Genomic DNA, 23,466 nt, shown 5'->3' with positions numbered 1-23,466 from the left:
ATCTTGCATAGGCAAGTGACGGTCTCCTAGTTTCCAACATTTAAAGTTTGTCCAAACAACTTATAGTTGTGACAGACCCATTCTATATTTTCATGAAACAGATCGGCAGGTCAGACAAAAGAACCATGGAAGCCACTCAATATTACCCAAGCATCCTCTAACAGTGCTGCAGGAAGAAGTATAATTCACTATTCTTACCCCACATAACAAAATGAAGTTTAAAATACTGTGAATGAGCATTTTCTTGCTACATCTAGGAGACTTTCAACCTATTATTTATTTACTTCTTCGCAGCCATCAAATAAGAGGCAACAAACCTTTCTCTGGCTGGCAACTAACCAAAGGATGTATCGACCGTATCTGACATGGAACTGTAATGCAACTTGCAGAACAAGGATCTCTGACCTTTAAATAACGCAATCATTTTTCTATAATTTATGACACTACACTGTCTGAAGTTTCTTCTTGTAAAGAAACTCCTCTCGTCCCCAGTCTAATAAAAACCTTCTCCAGCAGAGCTTCAAGAGGTTCCAATCTTCTGAAAGACACTCTGTCCTGATCTCAGCAATTAGACACCTTATTTCTTCCCATCACTACAATTTATTCTTAAAATGACATTTTAACATCTGTAGCTATCCTAAATTCCACAACATGTGTATGTCTTTGTGTCTTGAAAAAATAACACAAGAAACAAGAGTCCCAGGATTAAAACCATACTTACTGCCAACCCCATTAGCATATTTTCACCCACAGTGATTTGAATTCTCAGCCCAAACAGAGCATTCATTCCTCTCAGCTTAAGTTTGTTCATCAGCTGTGTGTGCACTTCATATTCCATAAATGGCAAGAGATTACTGATAGAAGTTGCGTTTGCTTCTGCTTGAGCTTTCTTCTTTAGACGACATAACCTGATAATAAGAAACAGTATATAACATCAGCAATTTTAACAGACTGTTGAAAATTGAAAATGATCACAGGATAGTTTCTCACATTGCTGTAACACCAATACAACCAGTTTCTTGTTACCATATTTATTTATTTTTAACCAGGATTTTAAAATAAAAGTAAATTCTTCTTGAGAAGACCAAGGCACTGAGTTTCAATAAATGACTTAATCTTCATTATTAATACAAAACTATTTTAGTATGAAACAAAAATTTGCAGCAATAAAAGAAATGTAAAACAGTACAATACATAACCTTCAGCAATATTAAAATCATATTCTGTTCAGATCAGAACACAAAACATAGAAGTACTATATTTTTCTAAACCATTGAATAAAGTCTCCTTCATTGAAGGTCCCTTCCAATCCCTGACATTCTGTGCTGGTAGTGAACTATGCTTAAAGGGTGTTGTCAGATAGAAACAATATGCATCACGCAGGTGTGTTTTCTTTCCATAATAGTTTGACAGCACGAAGTAACTACTGAACACCTATTTTGTTTGTTTCTGTTGCTGCAAACCTCCTAAGTGTTTAAGGTACAATTTCAGAAAATTACTCTACTGGTAGAACTTGAAAAATTTCTGTGAATATAATTATTCAAGTAATATTTGGGAATAAAGGGAAAAAAAGTAGAAGAAAAATCAGTGCCCTCACAGTTCAAGTAATAACAAAGTTAGAAATACTCATTTTTCATGAATAAAAGGCCACAGAAATACCATCTCTGACTATACTGTTAGTAATATTCCATTCTTCAGCTTCAGTCTCACAGGCTGAAACTGAAACACCATATTAGTGTAATGACTGCTTACTTTCAGTTACAAAATGGCATTCAAAAAGATAAATGATAATTATATCTTCTATTGATATGATCAGATATTTCCTTCTAAGGACCAGATTACTACATGACCAGAAAAAAGTAGTAATTCATCTAATCCTAACAAGTTCACCTCAAAATCTTTCTGACTATATTTTAAATCTTTTTGTTTCAACTTAAGGTAAATGCCTCTTGCCCTTCCGCTGTGCACCACCCTGTCTAATGTCTTCTCCACCAGCTCCCTGTAAGTATAAGAAGGCTGTAATTAGATACCCCTGAAACCTTCCTCTTTGCACACTAAATGAGCCCAGATGCCTCAGCTTCTCCTGCAAGGGCAGGTGCTCCTCACTCTTTTGGTGGTCCTCCACTAAACTCTCTCTAATTTACTGATGTGTTTCTTAGCCTTCGAGAACACAGCTCAACTTCATTAATTCACCACCTTCAATGTGGTATAACTAACAAATCCTTACCCACTCCCATGTGTCCAACAGTACAGGTCTCACTACAGAACTGTTACACTTGTTATGGTCATCCAAGTAGTCTGGCCATCCAACTAGTTATCTACCCACACAACCATACGTATCATACACAGCTAACCCTTCCTTCTTTCCCACTTCTCATAAATTTCCTTATTCTCCTTTTGAAATTCAAAGGCCACAGCATAAATGTGACACAGCTGACAGTTCTACAGAGCAAAGTATTAATACAATTGTCTTAAAGAATTCGTTGAGTTTACAATGGAATAGCTGTAACAGATTACGTTAGCCGTCCCAATCAGCAAGTTAAAGCATGGCAACTCAGCCTTATAATCCATGCAAACAAAACACAGCAGTGTCCACCAACAAACAAAAGTTACATCAACAGACATGCACATAACACAATGGGAAGAGAAAGGTGGCATTCCCCTATGGTACCTTCATACACTGTTGTTAAATGAAAATTTAAGCTTTAATAGCATATTCAACGTTAGCAACAGGAATTCTTTCAAAGACCTCTAAAACTTCATGAAGAAAACATTTTGATCAATACCTGGCTTGAATAAGACATCCCTTTCCAATAACAGTGGCCTCTACAGGAAGATCAATTGTGGTGAAAAGGACATCAGGAACTTTTTGCTTCCTGCAGTTGTAACAATAAGTGAGGTGAGCAGGGAATGGCATGTTCAATTCATCGTATGGTATATGGCAAAATCCACAACCTGGTGGTGAAGCTTCTTCAATCCTAAAAATACATTATGGAGAACATACTTAAAACATCACATCTTATTAACAAGCATCAACATGTGCACGTGTACTGCATTTCACCAATAAAAGGTTAAAATTCGGTTGCACACTACTAGCTAATACATAAATTAGGCTTGTGCTCAAACTTATGATACAGGGATTGAATACATACAGCAGCCAATGATTAATGTACTCCTAAAACATTACTGAGCTAGCTTTAGGCTCTACAACTTTTTAAATGTAGTTCATGGTACAACACATTTACAGAGAATCTGCAGTACCAAATATAACAGTCTCTTATGTGATTGTATCAAAAAACCTACTCAAGCCTAATAAGCAGAATATAAATAATAGAACAACCATCCTACTGAGAAGAAGCACAATTAACAGTTAACATTGCAAAATTACTTTCTACACTAAAGTATTAGGTAAAACTTGATGTTCATGTAAAACAGACAGTCCCCTTTCCCAGCAGGAAAAATCCAGGAGCGACCACTGTAAAAAATATGAACAAGGAACATGTATGCCAACATTATCCCTGCAAACTTACTTTGTTTCACATAAACCAGTGCTTCTCAGTTATTTTTGAGGAGATGCTTAAAACAAATAGGAGAGACTTGGAACATTAAGGACCACTTTGGCAAGCATATTTTTATCTCAAACATGGTTTGAGACATGTCTGTCTGTCTGGTTGCTTTATCTTACTTTGTTATCTTTGCCAAGACTCTTAGTAGCAGTGAAATACATATTTAGATAAAAAATGTAATTTCCTTTACAATGTGAGCACAACATTTCTTTCTTTCCATCTCTTATTTTTCTGATAGAATGTAGAGTGATATACTGAATATGGATACAAATATTTCTGTTCTGGCTACATTTTTCAAGACCTTATCTACACAAGAAGATAACAGCCTCTTGCTAGAGTAAAAAAAAAATAATAAACTGCACAACATTAGCAGGATTATATGAAAAAAGTAATACACGTGTTAATATATAACAAATAGCCTTACTTGTGACTTAAAGTAACCCCTTGAAATATATGATGACTTTTCTGACAAATTAATCTAATTAGTTTTTCGTTGTTTGTTGTTGTTTTTTTTTTTTTTACCAAAAGTAACTGTTTGTCAATAATCATTCTTTAAATTTTATTTGCAAAAGCAGAAACAAAGGGATGTAGCAGGAAACTTCTTGGTTTTCCTTTAGCTTCTTGATTTTTGTTTCATGAACTTCACCTAAAACATACATCTTGTGAAAAAAAATCTGACCATCACTGCTTTACAACTAAGTTATTTTATCTCCTACACAGCTCTTAAATTGCACACAGAGCATATATACAGATATGATAACCACAGCAGAATTTGGCTTACATAACTTATCATACATCTGTCATTTTTTCAATGTGATATAAAGTTAAGAAAGATACCTGAGGAGTGGCAAAGAGAAAAACTGAGTTATCATCTGTGGTTAGTATCAAATGTGTTACCTTATTCAGACTGTTAAAAATAAAAATAGAATATCTAATTTGTTGTAGAGTTCCATTACTTCTGTTGTTGTTGTTGTTAGTGAAAAGCAGTAAAGTGGTTGGTCCCGCATCCTGCACTGTAACACTGTAACCTACCCTAATAGAGAAGAACTATCTTGGCTGTGAGGAAAAAAATCAACCTCTCCCTTCTCTGACCCTATGGAAAAGAAGCCAGGCTGCCATGACAACCTTTGATCCAAACAGCCTTCCATGGTGCCATCCTGAAGAAACCTAGGGTTCAGTACAGCTGCTGTGCCAGACGCGGACAAAATACAGACCTCTTCGCTATAAGAGAAAAAAATTACAACAGAGTGAATTCCTACTACTCAGTACTACTTTCAAATAAAACTATTAGATTAAAAGGCTTGTACTTAAGTCTCAGTAAATTCAATATAGCTACTAATTTTATGCATTCATTCAATTTTATCCATGAGACCACACACACAATCCTCTTTCAGTATTTAAATTAAGTTATCAGTAAGTGAAGCAGGAATGAACTGAAAGACTAAAGAGTCTTTCCTAAGGTTATAAAGAATATAGTATAGTACCACAGAGGTCACCAAGGTTTAAGAATGGTTTTTGACACTACAGTTAATGAAAAGAAATCCAGTCATCCAACAAAAGCAAAGAAATGTTTAAAAAATGAAAAAGCATAATTGTTTACCAAAGTGAACTGGAAGCTGAGAGTGTCATCATCTTACAGACATTTACTCTCAAAATGAAGTTACAATACAAGGTGGACAACAAGATGCTTCTTGGAAGATACTAAGTAGCAGAACTATCAACCACTACAATCACAGTACATACAGCACATAAAGTAACCAACCACATTCCTGGTTTAGAAGAGTTAAAACTCTCAGAAATGCATGATCACAAAGCTTTTAGCATTTTTAAATTAGTTAAATATGAAATAAACCTATAACATTCAGTACTTAAAATACTATGATGAAAAAAAAAATACAGAAAACAACTTTCCTACATTTTCTAGAATGATCTATTTGCCTTCTTTATTTGTCATTTCTTTTTTCAGAATCATTTTTATACACCGTATCTAGCAGACCAGTACTACAGACAGAGCTTTGCTCTTTAACTATGGAATAAATATTAATTGACAAGTACAGAAACTCTAATAAACACTAAACTACATTAAGTTTCTAAAGGAAATGAATATATGAAATCTTATAATGACTGCCTAACTCTGTACAGTTTTACCCAATACCTAAAGTTAAATAAAATTATGTATTAATTCTGTAACAAGATGAATTGTAAGATATCTATCCCCATCTCCAGACTTCTCACAGATTAGTAAGCCACAAAATACACAATATTAGCATTTCTTAGTGAAGAGGAATTCAGCAAGACACTGGAATTTTGGCCTGAGTAGGACACATGCCTGGGGAGCTTACTGCTTTCTAAAACTGGACTTCAGAAAGACTACTGCAGAGCTGTGGTTTCACATACTCGAAAATAATGACATGCATTTTTTTTAAAAAGAAATGCAGTACAAATATTTACACTTCAAGCATTCTTATGCATTAGGCAGCACATTTTCCTTTAACGTACATTTAATACATCTAGTAAAGAACTTGTGTCTCAAGTTTGATGTTTACCATTTAAGTACCAGCCCATCACTTTTACTTCAAGTAGATTAGGTTTAGAAAACTTCAAAGAAATTAGTACTATTACTACAAAATCAAACATTCAGGTTTGAATTTTTTTTTTTAATGCAGTAATAAGAACAATGTCATTAGAAAATAAATGAAAACCCAGCGAAAGCCCAAACCAAAGCCCATTAACAAAAAGGAAATCTGACAGACTGTTTAAATTTTTAAGCTCAATTCTGAAACTTAAGGAAATTACTTCCACATGTTCTCCAAAGCAGACCTAGTAGAAAGTGGCAACAACTGTGTTGGAACAGTTCTCTATTTGTAATCCATTGAAAAATAAATAAATTTTCTGTGGCATTTTGAAAAATCATGATTTACCAAATGCTAGTTGATTCACTGTAGCCCACTACAGCATGACAACCCAATGCCTTGGCATGGGATTTTATTTCTTGTCTGATTTCTGCCCACCACGCATCTCGTGTCTCTGGTTCATCTGAAAGACAAAGTACAAATCAGTTCACTATTCCGCACTATGCCAATATAAAGTTTCATGCAATTAATCTCACAGGCTGCAATTTTCATATTCAAGTGTTTTATCTGAGGATTTTCTATTTCCTAGCTGTCACACTACAAGTATTGAGCAAACATCAGCAGGGCCGTGTCATTAATGTTCCTGTATATCACTTGTGGAACTGGTTCTGACAAATTACTGCGTTCTTGTTGTGGGCTGTAAGACATCAAGATACTATTGGAGATACTATTTCAGTCTGTACCATCTTTAAGACCATGCTATCAGTTTCCAACAATTTAAGAATAGCATCTAACTTGCAATAAAGCATCAAAGATCTTTTCTAACAAAAGAAAAACTACTACTACTAATGAAACAGTATTTAGAGTAATACATTGATATTTACCTCACATCTTTGAAATAACCTGAACATTTTTCTCTACTGTAAGGAGAAGTACTGTTAGCAGATTTTTAAAACCATTTGCACAAGACTGAATCACCAGTCAAACACAGTGCTCTGCAGTTCCTGGTTTACCACTTCTAACTTATAATAACAAACAGTACAAATTTTAAGCTATTTTTAAATTAACAGCATGAAGAAGAACAAGAAGTATGTTGACTACATACTTGACAACATATTTCTTGCTTCAGTATCCTGATGACTGTCCTGGTGACTGCACTTTTTTTTTTTTCCTCCTACCAAAATGGATTATTTACCTTATCATCTCTATTGCCTCTGGGGTGCATCCTAAATATCAAATATACTCTAACTCCTTACCCTGAAAACTACATTAAAATGCAAAAGAAAAGTATTACTAAGATATGTTCATGCAATTCATTTATTATGACCGTTTAGAAGTTTCTCAAAGCTAAAGCTCTCTCTCTGCAAACTTTTTATATATGAAGTCAAAAACTGCAGTTTAAAACTAAGGTTTATAAAGTGCTACATCTTTCAAAATGGAAAACTATGTTAACTGTTGATACATAAAACAAGGGAGAAAACAATATCAAACTGAAGGCACTCAGATACTACAGAAGGATCTGAACGGATAGATTCTTACACAATTCCTCTGGAATCAATTGTATTTGCCATGGATACAACGTTCTAGCCATCAGGATCTCCTTGCTAAGTCATAATTTAAAATATTAAACCTGAGAACCATTGGGAGCCACTTTCGCACTTTTGTGCTATTAGGAATATTTATAAATATAGTGTATGATAATTCTATATCATACACTAAGTTCTCTGACAACATGATGAACAAAAATGGAAGATGCAGATATACAGATATTTTGAAACCTACTGAAACAAAAACATTGTACAGCAAGATGCATTCATCCATGATTTCACCTTAGCTTTCCTTTTCTTTTTTTAATTCAGAATTTGGCTTTCAGCTTTCTAAAATAAACCAATGATCACTTCATAATAATTAAAAAGCAAGCACAGAGGTTTGTGTTAATAAGTTAGTTATTCAACCATATCTATATCTTAAGATGTTATTGCTTGTGTACTCATACTACTGTACTAACAGCTTGGGTGTGCAGAATCAAGGTCATCCAACATTTGCTTTAAGAAACATATGCTAATGACAACAAAAAACTGCAGTGATCATGGAGAGCCTTCCTAAGAACTGAGACAAAAATATATACACACCAAAACATAAAACAGATTAAGGATTTTCATGAACTGTATCATGCTACACTCCAGCTGAGTTTACCTTCAGCAGGTTTCAACACATTCCCAGTAAAACCTCTAGGCATTGTATTTTGCCATTCTTCAGAATGAAACCAGCGTTGAAACAGTTTCACTGACAGGAAAAATCAAGTGCTCAAGACTCAGATGACTGCGGTACTTGCTATTAAGTTCTCACACTTTTCAGCTTTCAAGAGCTGAGCAGAAGTAGCCCATCACATCATAGCACTGGACTTCCCAAGTTCACCGTTGATAACCATTTTTGTTACACATCAAGCATCTTCTTTTGCATGTGTTCAAGTACAGAAATGCACAGGCTGTCCTTGCTGCCACCAGTTGACAGCAGCATTACTATGCAACCAGAGGAACTTTGGAAACACATTTTAAGGCAAAGGCTACAATGTCAGACAAAACACAGAAAGCTACAGAAGATGTGAGACCACAAGCAAACCAATTAAATATCGTTACTAATTCTTCCTGGTAGAATGTAAATGGATCTAAAGAGACATTTCTCCTTCTCCATCCAATCATAGTCAAGAAGTTTGCTTATTAATGTGTCTCCCTCTATAAGAGAATGGTTTAACTAAGTAGATAAAGTGGGAGCACTGACCACACAAGACACTTCTTGCTCAACTAGACTTGATCACAGGCTGCTGGATGTAAGCACTGATGGAATAGCCACTGACATTTTTGTGATTCACAGAAAAACCTGCAATGGAGATGTAACTGGACCACTGCAATCTTTTTCTAGACATAAAGACTTAGGCAAAGGAAAGTTAACTTTATTATTATCGTTAGTTTTCTCTTCACATCCTCAGGTACCACTTGGCAAATACTGCTAATGACCTCTCTGTGACAAGAGGTGCAAATGAAATGATGTTGTGATGAAGGAATTGAAAGTGAGCAAAAGGTGAAGCAATGGGGTGAACAAATGAGGCATTGTGGAGTAAAGAACAAGATTACAAGCAAGAAAATGATATTAAAAAGGAACGTGGACACAGGAAAAACTGAAACAGAATGAAATGTTGAAACAGAACAGATATACTCAAAGGGAACAGAAATGGCTGAGAGAGAAGTGACGGGTCCCAACCTCTACTGCAAACACATAACTTTCCTCAAAAGGAAATTTAGCTTTTAAATCAAAGTTAAGAGCAAGTTTTTAAGAGAATTAACACAATTTCTTACCCAGTCTATCTACAAGAATGCCTTCTCACAATGAAAAGTGCATATTATTGTGAGGTTGCTCAACACTATGTCTTGCTCAAGCAACATTTAACTCTTTACTCTAAGCATCTATTCACCAAAAAAATTAATAAAACAATTAAACTGTAGTAATGTAATGCATGATTTTCATTCTTATTAAAGATAAGGACCATTTTCCAGTCATTGTCTTCATTGCTCACAGGATCAGGCTCAATATCTTTCAAAAAAAAAAAAAAAAAAAAAAAAATCCAACAAATTCTCATTGTGAAAGTTCAAAAAGGTCATGCATAAACAACTGCTTGTAAGTAGAAGACCCAGCCTCCTTTAAGACATTCAACTGAGTCACTGTATTTTCCCTTCCAGAAAGGGAATAATAAGGATCAGTATATTAATACTGTACATTCACACACAATTTACATAAACTTACCTTTGCATATTAAAATACAAAATGATTGTCTACAGTTAAGATCAAACACTATGACATTGCAGTAATAAATTGATACAGAACACTGAATGCAGTGCAATGTGTAGCATTCAAATTCTTCTGACAAATATTTTCACAAGCAGCCTTGTTTGACACAAGCCACACAATTTCACATGGGGATGCCATTATAGCATTTACAAGTTTAGTAAAGCTAAGGATTTACATAAACAATTAGAGGAGTTAGGGAAGCAGGATGGCATGTGTCCAGCACACTCTTTATGAGTGTCTGTTGTTGTTTTTCACTAAGGCAAAAGCTTAAGAACTAAGGGTTTGCAAAGCAGATTCAGCAGACAGTAGCCAGAAACGGTGGGTATTTTGGCGCATGCTTGGATCAGGTGACAGTACAGACTGAAAACTATGGCAGCTCACTGAAATGGTTACAGAAAGTAATGGCCCTGGATTCTAGGTGGAAGCAAAAAGGCAAGCATACATAGCACTCAATCACAAGCTTTTCTAGCAAATCCATCAAGTAGTTTATAGCAAGGTTTATCTGAACTCCAAACAAGGAACTCTGCAAAAATTACATTGCTATTACTCTTTATTGGAAATCACAGACTGAATACTAACCTGCTTTCATTAATGTTTCAAAATCGGCATGATACTTATAACGAAGTAGAAGCAAAGCATACTGTTTCTAGAGTTGAAGACTTGAGAAACAATGCTGCAAACAAGAACAGCTTTCTATAAAAATCTCTAGTTGAAACTTTTCCAAAATTATTTAACAGCTTCAGTAACTACAAACATTGCCTATATTTGGTGCTCCAATTGTTTTTTTGGTTCATAAACTACTCATTTCTTTCATTCAAAGTATAGGATTGATTTCTTTCACCTGGATAACACTTAACACTGTAGATGTTTTTTGATTCACAAGAAGCAATATCTTTCCAGTTATCTGTTAAGAGGCTGTCTTCAAGGCCTTTCAAGAATTAGCACTAGGCTAGGTCCCCTACAAATCTTTAAAACAAGAGTTATGTACACAAGAGTTACTGCATTAAAGTTGAATGCTAAAAAGACATCCTGAAAAAAGCTCTTAAGTATGGTTCATTTTAATGTATCATAATACTTCATATTCAAATTTAGTGAATATTTACATTTACAATGCAGCATTCCAAAATGACGAGGACAACCACGATGAAGAGTTCTATCAACCTACAAATGATTCTTTGTCCTGGCACCTCAAAAAATAGCAACGAAGACAGTAAACTTAAACTCTGAATCCTTCACTAGGTAGAGTCATAATCCACGCTTTTCTGAGGAGGCCTCCATCTTAATAACCTCACAGTAGCAGGAATGGGCACAGCTACTGCACTTTTATACTGCAAACAGAGCTTCCTTATCCTCTTAATCTCAAATCTTCTCTATTACAACCTACTAATCAGCTTATACTGGGGAGGGAGGAGAGGGGAAGTTGCTTGCTTTGTTTTCTGAGTGTGAGATTGGGTTTTTTGGGAGGTGGTCCTTTTCTTTTAAGAAATATCTTTGTCAAGTTTACAAGCACCTTCCCTGGAGTCTCACCTCCTTACAAGTCTAATTTGATGCTCTCCGGCTACCCCATAAGTTAATGTATTCCCATAAGCTTTCTAAACTATTTAACAGTGCACAAAAAGCTTCTTGCCTGTGTATCCTAAAACATAAAACTGGGTTAACAAATGACTAACCCTACAACAGATGAAAACTAATCTGAAACTTTCCAAAGATTCTCAATGCTTTTTTTCCCTCCTCTTTAAATTGCTCCCTATGTTTATCTTTGAAACAAAGATGGGAAAATGAAAGCCTTTTTTATAATTCAGAAATCAAAGGAAATAGATTATTGTGATTTATCATATGAAAACTAAGATGCAAAAAAGCAGTGCATACATATAATCAAAGAGAAATGGTAGACTTACTCCTACAAATTTTAAAACTATAGATAAAACATCCAGGTTAGAGAACAGTACTGCGTCAGTGCTTCCCTGGCACATGAAATGAGGTCAGAAAGCATGTACTTTATTTCTCAAGCCCAACTGCTGAATGAGAAAAAACACAGCTAATGTTGAGGGAATTCTTCAATTACTTAAGACTGTAGCAATCTAGGATTAAAACCGCATCCAGTCTTCACACATTTGCAGGATAAGGTATTTCAGCTGGCTGACTTAACACAAAATTACTCCTTTGCAGGCCTAGTCCTCTTCTATCGAGTTAGTCAGGACAGGAGACTCACTCTGCAAGTGCATGTTCACCAATAGACTGCAGGACCACATAGCAGAAACAGTGCAGAAAAGCAGGACCGCTCCTTCCAGCAGCAGCTCACTACTGAGATGTGTTAGATTTAATAAAGATACACTTCCAGATAGGGAAGAAGCAAAGTTTTCTTCAGCAACATTCCCACTACAACTCCTGAATATTCTTAATTGCAAATATTCCACTGAAAACCCTATATCACTGCTGGAAGACTAGAGAATACTGATTTTTCTCACAAAAGAGAGGGGAAAAAAAAAAAAAAAAAAAAAAAAAGAAGTTGCTTTAACTGTAAAAAAGAACTAAAAGTCTCAGTTACTTGGAGCACCTCCTGTAAGATGAAAGGCTGAGAGATCCGGGACTGTTCAGCTTAGAGAAGACTGAGGGGGGAATCTCATCAGTGTTTATAAATATCTGAAGTGTAGGAGTGAAATAAATGGGATCAGGCTCTTTTCAGTGCTGCTGTGATAGGTTAGGGGGAACAGGCAAAAACTGAAAAAACAAGAAATTCCATACAAGGAATGTGTAAGGAAAACTTCTTTACTATGGAGAGTGACAGAGCGCAGGAACAGGATGTCTGGAGAGGTGGGGGAATCTCCTTCTCTGGAGATATTCAAGACCCACCTGGATGTTTTCCTGTGTAATCTACCACAGGGAACTTGTTTTATCAGAGGGATTGGACTCTATGATTTACACAGGTCCCTTTCAACCACTACCGTGTGATTCTGAAACTTCTGTTTCTTTGATACGGTCGAATGCGTTCGTAATTTAGGAAGGAATATCTGTATGGAATTACACTTCCATACGGAAATTCTAAAGCAGATGGAGGCATTTTAACTGTCTCATCCTTAAAAGACAACTATAAGAATCCTAACTCAGAAGTCTGGCTTTTGGAATCCTACCTTACCTTCCCATCAGCTAACTCTCTTACATTCGTAAACAAACTTACATTGTTGACATTCCCAGCCTTGAAACGTTCCTAATTTGTTCTTAACCTCAAACAAATAATCCATGGAACACTTTAAACATTCAGATACCTGAAGATTAGTATCTCCTAAATCTTAGACTGACATAACAAAAAAGCAACTATTTTGTACTGATCACTGTGCCACCTACATGAATTCAATTCTGTATATATAAACAGAACATTTCAGATGAAAAAAAAATCAGTAATTGGAATTTTACCCTAAAAAAAGCCAAGTCTCCATTGTTCTGCACTTTGTTTACAAGTCACACATTGTCTTCAGGACAAACAAACAAGAATTACTTGGACAGATCACAGCATAATTAAACCTTTTCTTTACACATCGTCTTTGAGGGAAGAATTTTCCACATTGGTTCAAACAAATCTGCTGAAAAACACCACCAGCATTAACTGCAGGGCTGTAAAGTTTAGACCCTGTAACTTTTCCTTTTAATGGTAGGTGACCTTATATGCTCAATACATGCTGCAAAAGACTATCATTTTTTAAATTATTATTTTTTAAGCTGTCACACCATCAAACTGGCAGCAGTAATTGGGTTTATAGAAAGAGGAAATTATCATGTAATACGACTAAAAGAATACTCAAATCAAATGATAACACATTTGAAGACTAAAAATAATGCTGGTTTTGCATGTACGTATTAAAAATTAAACCTAAAATTAAACTATTATTAAGGTAACTCTTAAAAATAAAGGTTTAATCCTCACCATACTTTCCTAGCACTATAAGTTTCAAAAATGCTGTTTAGGTATAATAAAATGTTAAACACCGTAACTAAATTGTCTCTAGAAAATTAACTGTGTCACACCTAATTGTGTCACTAGCTTTTAGTATCATCTCAATCAGTCATTCATTCTCTAAAACTGACGTCCTTGTAGCTGTGTACAAGGCTCCACCTATAACAAATCAACTGGGACACTAAGTACCATACAGGAATGTTTTAATTGATCCTATTACAGTAACAGGGACAGTCTACTTCTTTGATGAGGTGCCAGCTAGTAACGATACTCCTCATTTTAACTTCTACCTGTTGCCTTGTCATTTAGGCACAGTAAGTGCAACTGATTCTAAAACAAGCAATATTCAAAGGACATCTTGAAATGATGGGACTGTCAGTCAAAACTGGAGATACTCTGCTGTAAACAAAACACATTTTTAAAAACCGCTCGGTGTCTATTTAATAACTAGTATCAAAAAATGAACTATGGCTATGTTTTAAAGTCTTAAACAAGTCCAAATACCTGGAAACTTAAAGCACGCAAGAATGTTATTTTATCTAATGCAGTCACTGAAAGAACCACACAGAACTTCAAAGAAAATAAGAGATTAATCTCTCAACAAACACAGATGTTCACAGACAAGACTACCACTTTCTGGCTGACTGCCATGCAGACAAATTCCCTCAGTGCACAACTGCAGAAATAAGATGACATTATCTGGCAGAAATTCATACTGCTTCTGCATTTCCTATTCATTGTTTACACTCCTCATGCTTTAACTGTTACATGCGCAGATCCACAGACCTTCCACAGCCTGTACTCGTATACCTTCACAACCACGCATTTCTGTTTTTGCTAGTCACACTAGCAGAAGAACCTTCTCTAAACTTCTGGATCCAAGGAGTCTTTCCTACAGGACTTCAACAAGACTGCATGGAGACAAAACAACTCAAAAGTTACAAAAAACACTGAAAATATTTCTGCAGAAGATCAAAGACAGATTTCACTGTCTAGCAGAATTTAAACTACAAAGTGAATGAGAAAAAAAAAACCTTATTTTTTTTCCAATGAGAAACATGGTGTACTGAAGAACTTAGTACTCAAACTAAGAAGGAAGAGAAGAGCTTTTGTGCCTAATTCAGCTTGGAAAATGGATCTTATCCATTAACATTTACCCACTGCAGTTCCTATTATCCTGCTAAGGTCAGTTAGAACTTGTATAATCTGCAAATTACATTCCAGTTTCCTAAAACTCTGTCAGCATTTTACAAATACATGTTTGTCTGTTGTTTTGTAGTATTTTGAAAGGTGTCATTTCAACTAGCATTGTTCCAGTTTTCTTCTAATATACCTTGGACAAAGTAAGAAACTGTACAACTATGTCTTTCCAATTGTAGAGTGGCACAGCATAAGGCTGACCAAAACTCATCACAAAACATGGAGCAAAACCATGATATCAGGATAATCGTTTTAGTCAAACCTCATGTTTTGAAATTAGGACAAGTGATCTGCAACAACAACTTTCTTCAAGACCACAGTTGTCTCTCTCATGTACTACCAGTTCAAACTGTAGTGGTGTCATAAGCAATAGCTGCATTGAAGCATCTGTGCAGCAAAAAGTCTATGCTGACTCTTACATCATTAACCAAATTTCAGAGAGATTTTAGATCAACTAAAACAAACTAAATAGCAGTACTTAGTGTTAAGACTTTAAATGTAAAATTTGTTATTATATGAAGCTTTAAGAGGATACCTGAATAGTCACTGACAACGATGAACCTTTGTTCAATTACACAGACATCTGCTCAAAACTCATTATATGAAAAATCACACACGCAGTTCCAAAGGAAATTATTTCCTTAAGAGTGCATCTGCTTCAAAAGAGAATATTCAAAAATCATTCACATTAATCATAAAAACCATTTGAAAATACTCACTCCTCTGAAAATAAACATTTCAGAGCAAAAAAGCAGAGTAAAATATTACTGAAAAAACATCATAATTTAATACACGTATTAATAAAGAACAAAAAGTTAAAGATTCATTCAGACACCATGTAGCTTTTATTCACTCTTCTGCATTCAGAAAATCCCCTGACAACTGCTGTACCATCATTCTATCAATACACACTGATGTGTTACAAGTCAACCTGGAAATTCTTCAAGAAAAAGCTAGAGGTCAACCTTAAAATTTAGTTGCGGAGTTTTTTTGTTTGTTTGTTTGTTTTTAAAGATCTGAACTTCAGACTATAATGAAAACATTCTGACGTTTCCTACTGCATTTTTTTCAAGTGCACCACATTACCACTCCAGATAGCAGTAAGAAATGTAATTTGCACATCCACTGTATGTTTGTATTTCCATCACAGAAAGCATTCAGTTTCAGAATCAAAACTTTTTCAAGCTTTCCTCTCGCCTTTTCTCATGTAAGAAACAAGCACTCTGGAGAATTGCACACTCCAATAACAAGTCAGGAATATCACACAAGGAGCTCAGAAGAGCCCTGGGAATTATATTAACAATCTTTGTTCCTTTAACATTTCTGACTACTGGAGCCAAAGAAGCATTATTAGAGCAGCTCCCTGAAGCAGGAGGTTGAAAATGTAATTACTTGAGTACACCGGATACATTAGTCTATGAAATGACTGTATGTGGAAGCGGTCTCTACTGAACAAGTTTCTTTTACTTGCTTAGGAACCTTTCTTCTCTGTATTTACCCTTAAGGAAAAGCCAACAAAGATCCAGCCTGCTGGACCTAGGACTCCTTTCACACTTTCATACTTACAATACATCTTTAACACCCTCTTCCAGAATACCACAGAAATGTAATCCAGTAGCCCCCTCGTTTCCACAGATTTGTGCTCTTGCCCCTCTACATTTATACTGCAGATTCATCCTGACCATTGCTTATTGCTAACTTCACAAATGTGTAACAATTGTTATTTAACCATACACAATTTGTAATTTAAGAAGTTTATTTTCCCTTCATCAAATTCAAATCCTTCCTTATTTCTATGTTTGATTTTCAAGCATGCTCAAATCTCTGCATCTTTTCATCAAATGTTGCTGTATCTTACACAATTAAACTCCTGACCATCAGCAAAGAAAGAAAAGGAATTTCTTTCCATATCCTTATGAAGCCTAAATAGCTTCTAAAAAGAAAATAATTTTAGCCTACTTATGCTTGTGATTACATCCTTGCTAACAGGAATGTAATGTAAATGCACAGTACTGTTCTCCTCAACCTTTAAAAGCCTCTCCTCTCCTTCATGCCAAGTAACAAGAGACTTGGCAAGAAACATCTAGAAGAAGGAGATGAACAGAAATCTTAGATTTCTCAATAGTAGCAGATTTACACAACACTGTCATTATTTCAGTCTAAGACAGAGTTAAAGTATATCATCTGAACTCTACTACAAAATCTACTGCACATCACATGTAACACCTGATCTACTGTATTCCTTCGGTCTCTTGTTCAGCAACATCCCTGGCAACGAAAAATCAACAAAAGTGAATACGACTCACTCAGTCCCTGACCAATAAGATAAATCAAGACTGATTAGTAGGGAGCTGATGACACATATCAAGGCAACAGAAACAGATAGTTCTGTCTCTCAGAGAAGTATTAACTCTAAAATTAGTGCTTGATTTAGGCTTCTCTATTCCAGAATTTCTGCATAACCAACACCTCTGGGTATAAATGCATATAACAGACTTATGTCTTCATTCTTCTGTCACCTCTAAACAATTTAGGCCATTGTTTTGAAATGAAGTCATGACCAGCTGGCCTTTAGTTTTGTAGGCTTACGTTACTGCATCACTTTCTAGCCTAGTTTAATGCAGTTTAGTGTCAGTACACAATTAATTTACTCCATTATTCTAATAAAATTTCCATAATAACATGAAACATCTTGAACCAGGCTACACTACACCAATAATAAATCTGGAAATTTCATAACATTATTTTCATATGAAAATTAAAATTCAAATTAAAAGATTCTATTTCATAACAAGAAAATAAACAAAAATAAAACAGACAAAAAAGCCATAAAACCTCCTAATTCTGATGTTCCAGGACATTTAATGTGGGAAGAAACAAGGACAAAAAAATTAGCCGTGGTTTCACATACTACTGGTAATTGAACTATCTGTAAAATGAAAAACGTATATAGATAATTAAACTAAAGTTTGGAGCATGACTGTGTACAATTTCCAAAGACACAATACAGATGTGCACGCAACATTTCAGTAACAGGAAGGCAAGTTTGATTCTGGGGAAAAACAAACCCCTCAAAGTCACCTTTCTGCCCTTTTACTGTGTCAGTTTTAAAAACAGCAATGTTTGGCAGGCTTCACTGACTTGGATATTACAAACGTGGAAGTTACACCTCTGCTTCTTCCATACCATTTTATATTCCAAGAATGAAGAAAGGGAATGTTTAAGAAAGGAGATTGTTTTTATTTCTCCCTGTAAGAGGCCAGTACTCTACACAGCTGTTATGTAGACTGCACCATAACTCTTCCATTTTCTCAGGAGCTGTATGAAGATGTTACATACTCTGATCCCTGAAACAGCATAAAAAGTAGAAGACTGGGGCTTTTTCACAATAGGTTTTGAAGAGATTTAAAAGTTTAAATAATTCTGTTGTAAAACTTGCAAGATAATTCTATCTTACAATACAAGATTTGTGAACCAGCACATTCTAGACAACATACTACCCTCTCTGAAGAGACCATCTTCTTTAGTCTATTTTTCTGGCTTTCAGCATACTTTACGTCAAATATTTAGAACAAACATATTCATTGATTTCCTGAAAGTAACAGAAGTACAGCCATTATTAAAGAAAGTGCAAGATCATGCAAAATAAAACAAAACAACAACAACGATCACATTTGACATGATCGCAACTGTGTAAAATCAGAATCCATTCTCTTTACCTAGCTTTACTTGTTTTCTAGACGCAAGGCTTTTCAGATTAGTATAATATTGATCTTAGGAATACTATTTTATACTAAAACAATGTTTTGCAGTTTTAAAGAAAGCCTTTAACAACATTAGAACAAGACATTGAGGCATGTCACCATTAAACAGATTTAAATTTGAAGCATTAACCTAATTAATATCCTACAGCACATCTAAGAACTTCACTGAGCTGCCATAATTTCTGTCAGCATATGTAGTACTGAATGACTAGTAAAATACCTGAATTGAAACTATTCCAGTCTAGCAGTTTGTATGATCTTGTGTTACCCATAATTCCGACAAAGGCTGAGTTCAAAACAGCAAATTAGTAGATCAGTTATAGGAGCAGAAAAGTGAAAAAAAAAAAACTACCAACAAGAACACAATTGACAAGATCACTCCACAGGAACTGGAAAGACACAGACAGCAGAGTTAATAAGAGGCTGAAAGGGAAAAAAGGAGCATGCTATAGCAATCTAGCACTAGGCGTGATCAAAGTGTACAATAAATAGCAATTACTGTGCAATTGGTAAGTTCTCAAACAACCTCTTTTAGTCTTTTTTCCTCTTCTACAATTTCCTGCATATTCACTTGCCAGCTTAAGTAATTCAATTAATTTACAAACTTGACCCAAATGCTTTGTATGACCATCACCACATCAGAATTTATTTCTACTTCTTCACTTTCCCTCCCACTGGGACGTCCTTTCACTCCCTTTTTTCAGTTTTCCTTTTTTTGCAATACTCTGAGTTTGAAGTATCATGTATGTTACATACACTCGTCAGGAGCAATCCAAAAAATCACAAAAAAAAACCCCTTAAGTTGCAAAAAGTCACTTAACTGTGCAAATGTGCGTCTCTATTTCACATTCTTCTCCTGCTTTCAGTTTTTTCATTTTGTCTTATCATATAGTATATTTCACATGTCAATGTTCTGTATCATAAATTAATCTGTACATGAGATGTCATATCTGTATCACATATGTTAAAATACAGACGCTTGAGACAAATTTGTATAAAAAAGAACAAACACATTATACATTGACATTACTCTTAATATTCTCTCTACTTCATAAACAAAAGCTTAAAAATAGGGAAAAAAGAACAGTATTCGGTACTCAAATGCTTTAAAAATTTCCTAAAGTAGTTTACTTGAATTCAAATCAAGTCTGGGATTTTATTTCATATTATCAGTTTAATCCAGCAACAATCTTCCTGCTTCAAAAATTAGCTGCCTTGAAGGAGAGAGATTTCTTGTTAATTTTTTTATTTTTTTAATTTTTTTGAAAAAGATGCATTTGCACAAACTTTATGTTCTGTTACTCCTGGCCAGTGCATGCAAAACTACTACAGGTGTTACTGTATTCTTTCATCTGCTTACATTTTAAGTGCACTGATTAACTCCAACTTTTTACAGAGCACTTCTACTTGTATCAGTTAATGTAACACCAAAAGTATTCAGAGTCACGTAATGTTGATTTCAGAAACATGCAAAATACATGTTCCATTACTGGAGTTCCCAGGTAAGTATTAGACAAAACCACTAAAAAATTGTTCTGTGTATGTTTTTAAGTAAAAAAATAACAGTCCAAAGGTTTTATCAACAGAGGTTAAAAACACATATTGAGCTAGAATGCAGAGATTAGTCCTTATGGATTTCAAAGAGCTAAAAATTATATACACTTATAAATGTTTTCTAAGTATTTCATCTGATTTTTGTTTGAAAGGAAAGCTTGCCTCATGCTTTAATATTCAGAAGTAGCCAAAAATAAGTAGTCTCGATAATTCAAAGACAGTTCTTGGTGTGAAGTTAATGGATCCCACGTACTACTAGAATTTCACTAACTTGATGAGCGATTTCTCACTGAAGACAAACCCTCTGAATGCATACTACTTTACAAGCTTCAATTATTGCTCTTAATATACTGTTAGAATATATTTGTATTAATAAAAATACTACTACCTCATAACATTTTAAGGATTGGTTATCACGACAGAACTTAGGAGAGATGTATTGTGTCAACGTACCAGGATTGTGAATGCGATCCAAGAGCTTCACAGAACGGGCACTAACAACACCACCAACGTGGACAAGGAAGCCTGGTGGAAAGGCCGTCAAGGTAAAAAATGGAAATTCCTGTCACGATTAAAAACAAGCATCAAATGACTGTTCATCAACTACTGCTAATTGTCACTAAACATGCAGTGAACTGATCATTGCCCTGAAATACAAATAAAGCAGTTACAGAGGGCCAAGCGTATCCTTCAGGCTTACTAGGCACTATGTAACCATACATCTTCACATACCAACAGTATAAGAAAAGCAGAGTTATCCTAAAAATGTAAAAATACTTTTCCCCCATAGAGTTGCATCCTAACATAGTATTAATTAGTAATCAAAGCTTTACATGTTTGAGTTAACAAAGCTTTCGTTGGTCTGCCTTTAAGAAGGCAGCTAAGCAACACAAGTTTGTTAACTGATAAAAAATAAAGGATTATTTTTCTCCATTTTCCAGGGCTTACTGTTATAACTGAATGCAGTTCGATCCTGAAGCACAGGGTAACGCTAACTGCAGTTCTGTAAGAACAGTGAATGTCTTAATACAGGAGGACACGTTTATAAATATATTAGCAGATTGCTCTGCAAGTGTCAAGAGCTCTAAAGATAAGTAGTAAGCTTTATTCCAAAAGACGAATGTTTAAGTCTTCTATGAAATACAACTAAGTTCTTAAACCAAGGAAATTCATTTCCAATTTCATTTGTTTAAATGAGTTTTACAAATTCATAATTGAAATTAATAAGTTTTAGCAACGGTTTGAAAATATTAATACAAGAGGTCATTAAGAGATAATAGCAATTTTTCATTACATACATGACAAAAACTTTCATATTTAAATGTGGTGAACACAAAAATGGGAATATTTTATTTTCTACAGTATTACACACTCTATAGCACATTTATGGGGGGAAAGGTGACAGGTTAGTGTTCAGCAATTCTCAACGGAGAGGCAAAAATACAAAGAAAAATCATGCAATCGTAGTTTGTGTAGTGATGACTGGTTAAATGGATAAAATAAACAGCGTAACTGTATATGAGAGAAAGTACAGTAGAAGTTCCTTTCTCGCATACTTAAAGCACTTACAACAGTACAGTGCAGCTGAGCTTCCACCTAAACAGTGTACATGCTGCAAATTAAATGAGGATCGTGGTTCTTCCAGCAATACATGGCATGAAAAGCCCTTTTGAACAAAAGTCCTAGGCAACTTTTAAAATGACCACTTCAGAATTACTACCACCCACGTGAAGTTTACTAGAACTCTTACAATTCTTAAGAAGTCCTGCAAATTACGTTTTTTCTGCATTTTCACTTTTACAGAATTTCAAAACTGCAGCAAATTTTGTCATCAATAATAACAATACTGCCTACCACAAGCAAAAAAAAAAAAAAAAAAACCACAACAAAACAAAACAAACTACTGTCGTTGTGTTTCATGAAGTGATTAAAAAGTAGGACGACTTCACAAGAGGAATCTGCGAATCTGCCTGGCTGATCTGTCTTCAGGAGCACCAATGGATCTCTATAGAGGAGTAGAGAAAAGATTCCACCAGAAGGTTACACCAGATCTTGAAGTGCTCTGCAAGTTATCAGAGCAGCCAAAGACCCTGACCACAACACAATCTACTTCTTTCCTATACAGTTTTCTGCCAAAAAAACATAAAATCCCGGTACAGTTTCATCAACTGATTCACAACAGTGACAATACTTTTTCTCCTGTGTAATTCCATGACAACCACTACGTGCAACTTAAAAATACACAAAATATATACATATACAGCAAACATACATTTGCTGTGTCCCTTGAATAGTTATCCTGCATTAGTAATGTTAAAAATTAGTAACTAGCTTTCTTAGAACAGTAGAAACTGATTATAGAAACTTCAGTGCACGCTATCTGTATGAAATATACATATATTCACTCTTAGGCTATACTTAGCATACGTAGTGAACAAAGTAAATGTTTTCACTCTGTGCTCTAAAGTACAAGGAAATCAAATGCTTATTAATCTGTATTCAGAAGCTACTTTACACATTTTTGTCAGGCTTCACACTGCAAGTAATTTTAACATGTTCAGACACCAGCCTGCTTAGTTTACAAACTTAGTTCACTAACAGCATCATTTTGTCTCAATCAGTATACTCACATGTAATATGCTAAAATTAGACCTATGTCCTCTCCATTAATTTCACACGCAAACAACTCTAAACAAGTCACTGAAATACTCAAACACGCTCTTACTCCTTTAACAATGTGTCTCACTCCTTCTGATGCACACAGAGGGCCGTCACTTATTACAATAGCCTTTTATTTCTATTTTTTCCCAAGCTCTCTCAGAAGGGTTTATTTATTATCGTATTAGTCAATATACCACAAGACCCAGCCTCAACTACATGTGGTGATCTGTAATACTTTGTTTAAAGTTTAAAGCCATTCTTGTTGCACAGAAAACAGACTTCCTTTGAACCAGATGCCATAGTTGTGTATTATAAATTTCCTCCATTACTGTACTTCACAATGGACCTTC

The 23,466-nt window shown here is 35.0% G+C and overlaps 1 protein-coding gene across 11 annotated transcripts in view; it reads right to left on the bottom strand.

The window, feature by feature from the left end:
* C2CD5 (C2 calcium dependent domain containing 5) overlaps positions 1-23,466 on the bottom strand; it is a 65,426-nt gene that overhangs the window by 18,791 nt on the left and 23,169 nt on the right. For 7 of the 11 annotated variants that reach the window (XR_014885228.1, XR_014885229.1, XR_014885233.1 and 4 more), the window contains 5 exons: positions 20,909-21,017; positions 6,488-6,602; positions 4,599-4,787; positions 2,787-2,978; positions 722-908 (listed from right to left, as the gene is read on the bottom strand). Coding sequence is in view for 8 of the 11 variants with exons in the window: in XM_085231597.1 (XP_085087723.1) it covers positions 722-908; positions 2,787-2,978; positions 4,599-4,787; positions 6,488-6,602; positions 20,909-21,017 (792 nt within the window). In the remaining 3 variants the exon portion in view is untranslated. The remainder of the gene's footprint in view (positions 1-721; positions 909-2,786; positions 2,979-4,598; positions 4,788-6,487; positions 6,603-20,908; positions 21,018-23,466) is intronic. The other 4 variants (XM_085231623.1, XM_085231634.1, XM_085231643.1 and 1 more) reach the window with 2 other exon arrangements.

This window comes from Meleagris gallopavo, chromosome 1 (assembly GCF_905368555.1).
Source record: "Meleagris gallopavo chromosome 1, MGAL_WU_HG_1.1, whole genome shotgun sequence".
Lineage (NCBI taxonomy): Eukaryota > Metazoa > Chordata > Aves > Galliformes > Phasianidae > Meleagris > Meleagris gallopavo.
Note: the sequence above shows the minus strand (reverse complement) of the source record. Positions and strands in the feature narration are given on the sequence as shown.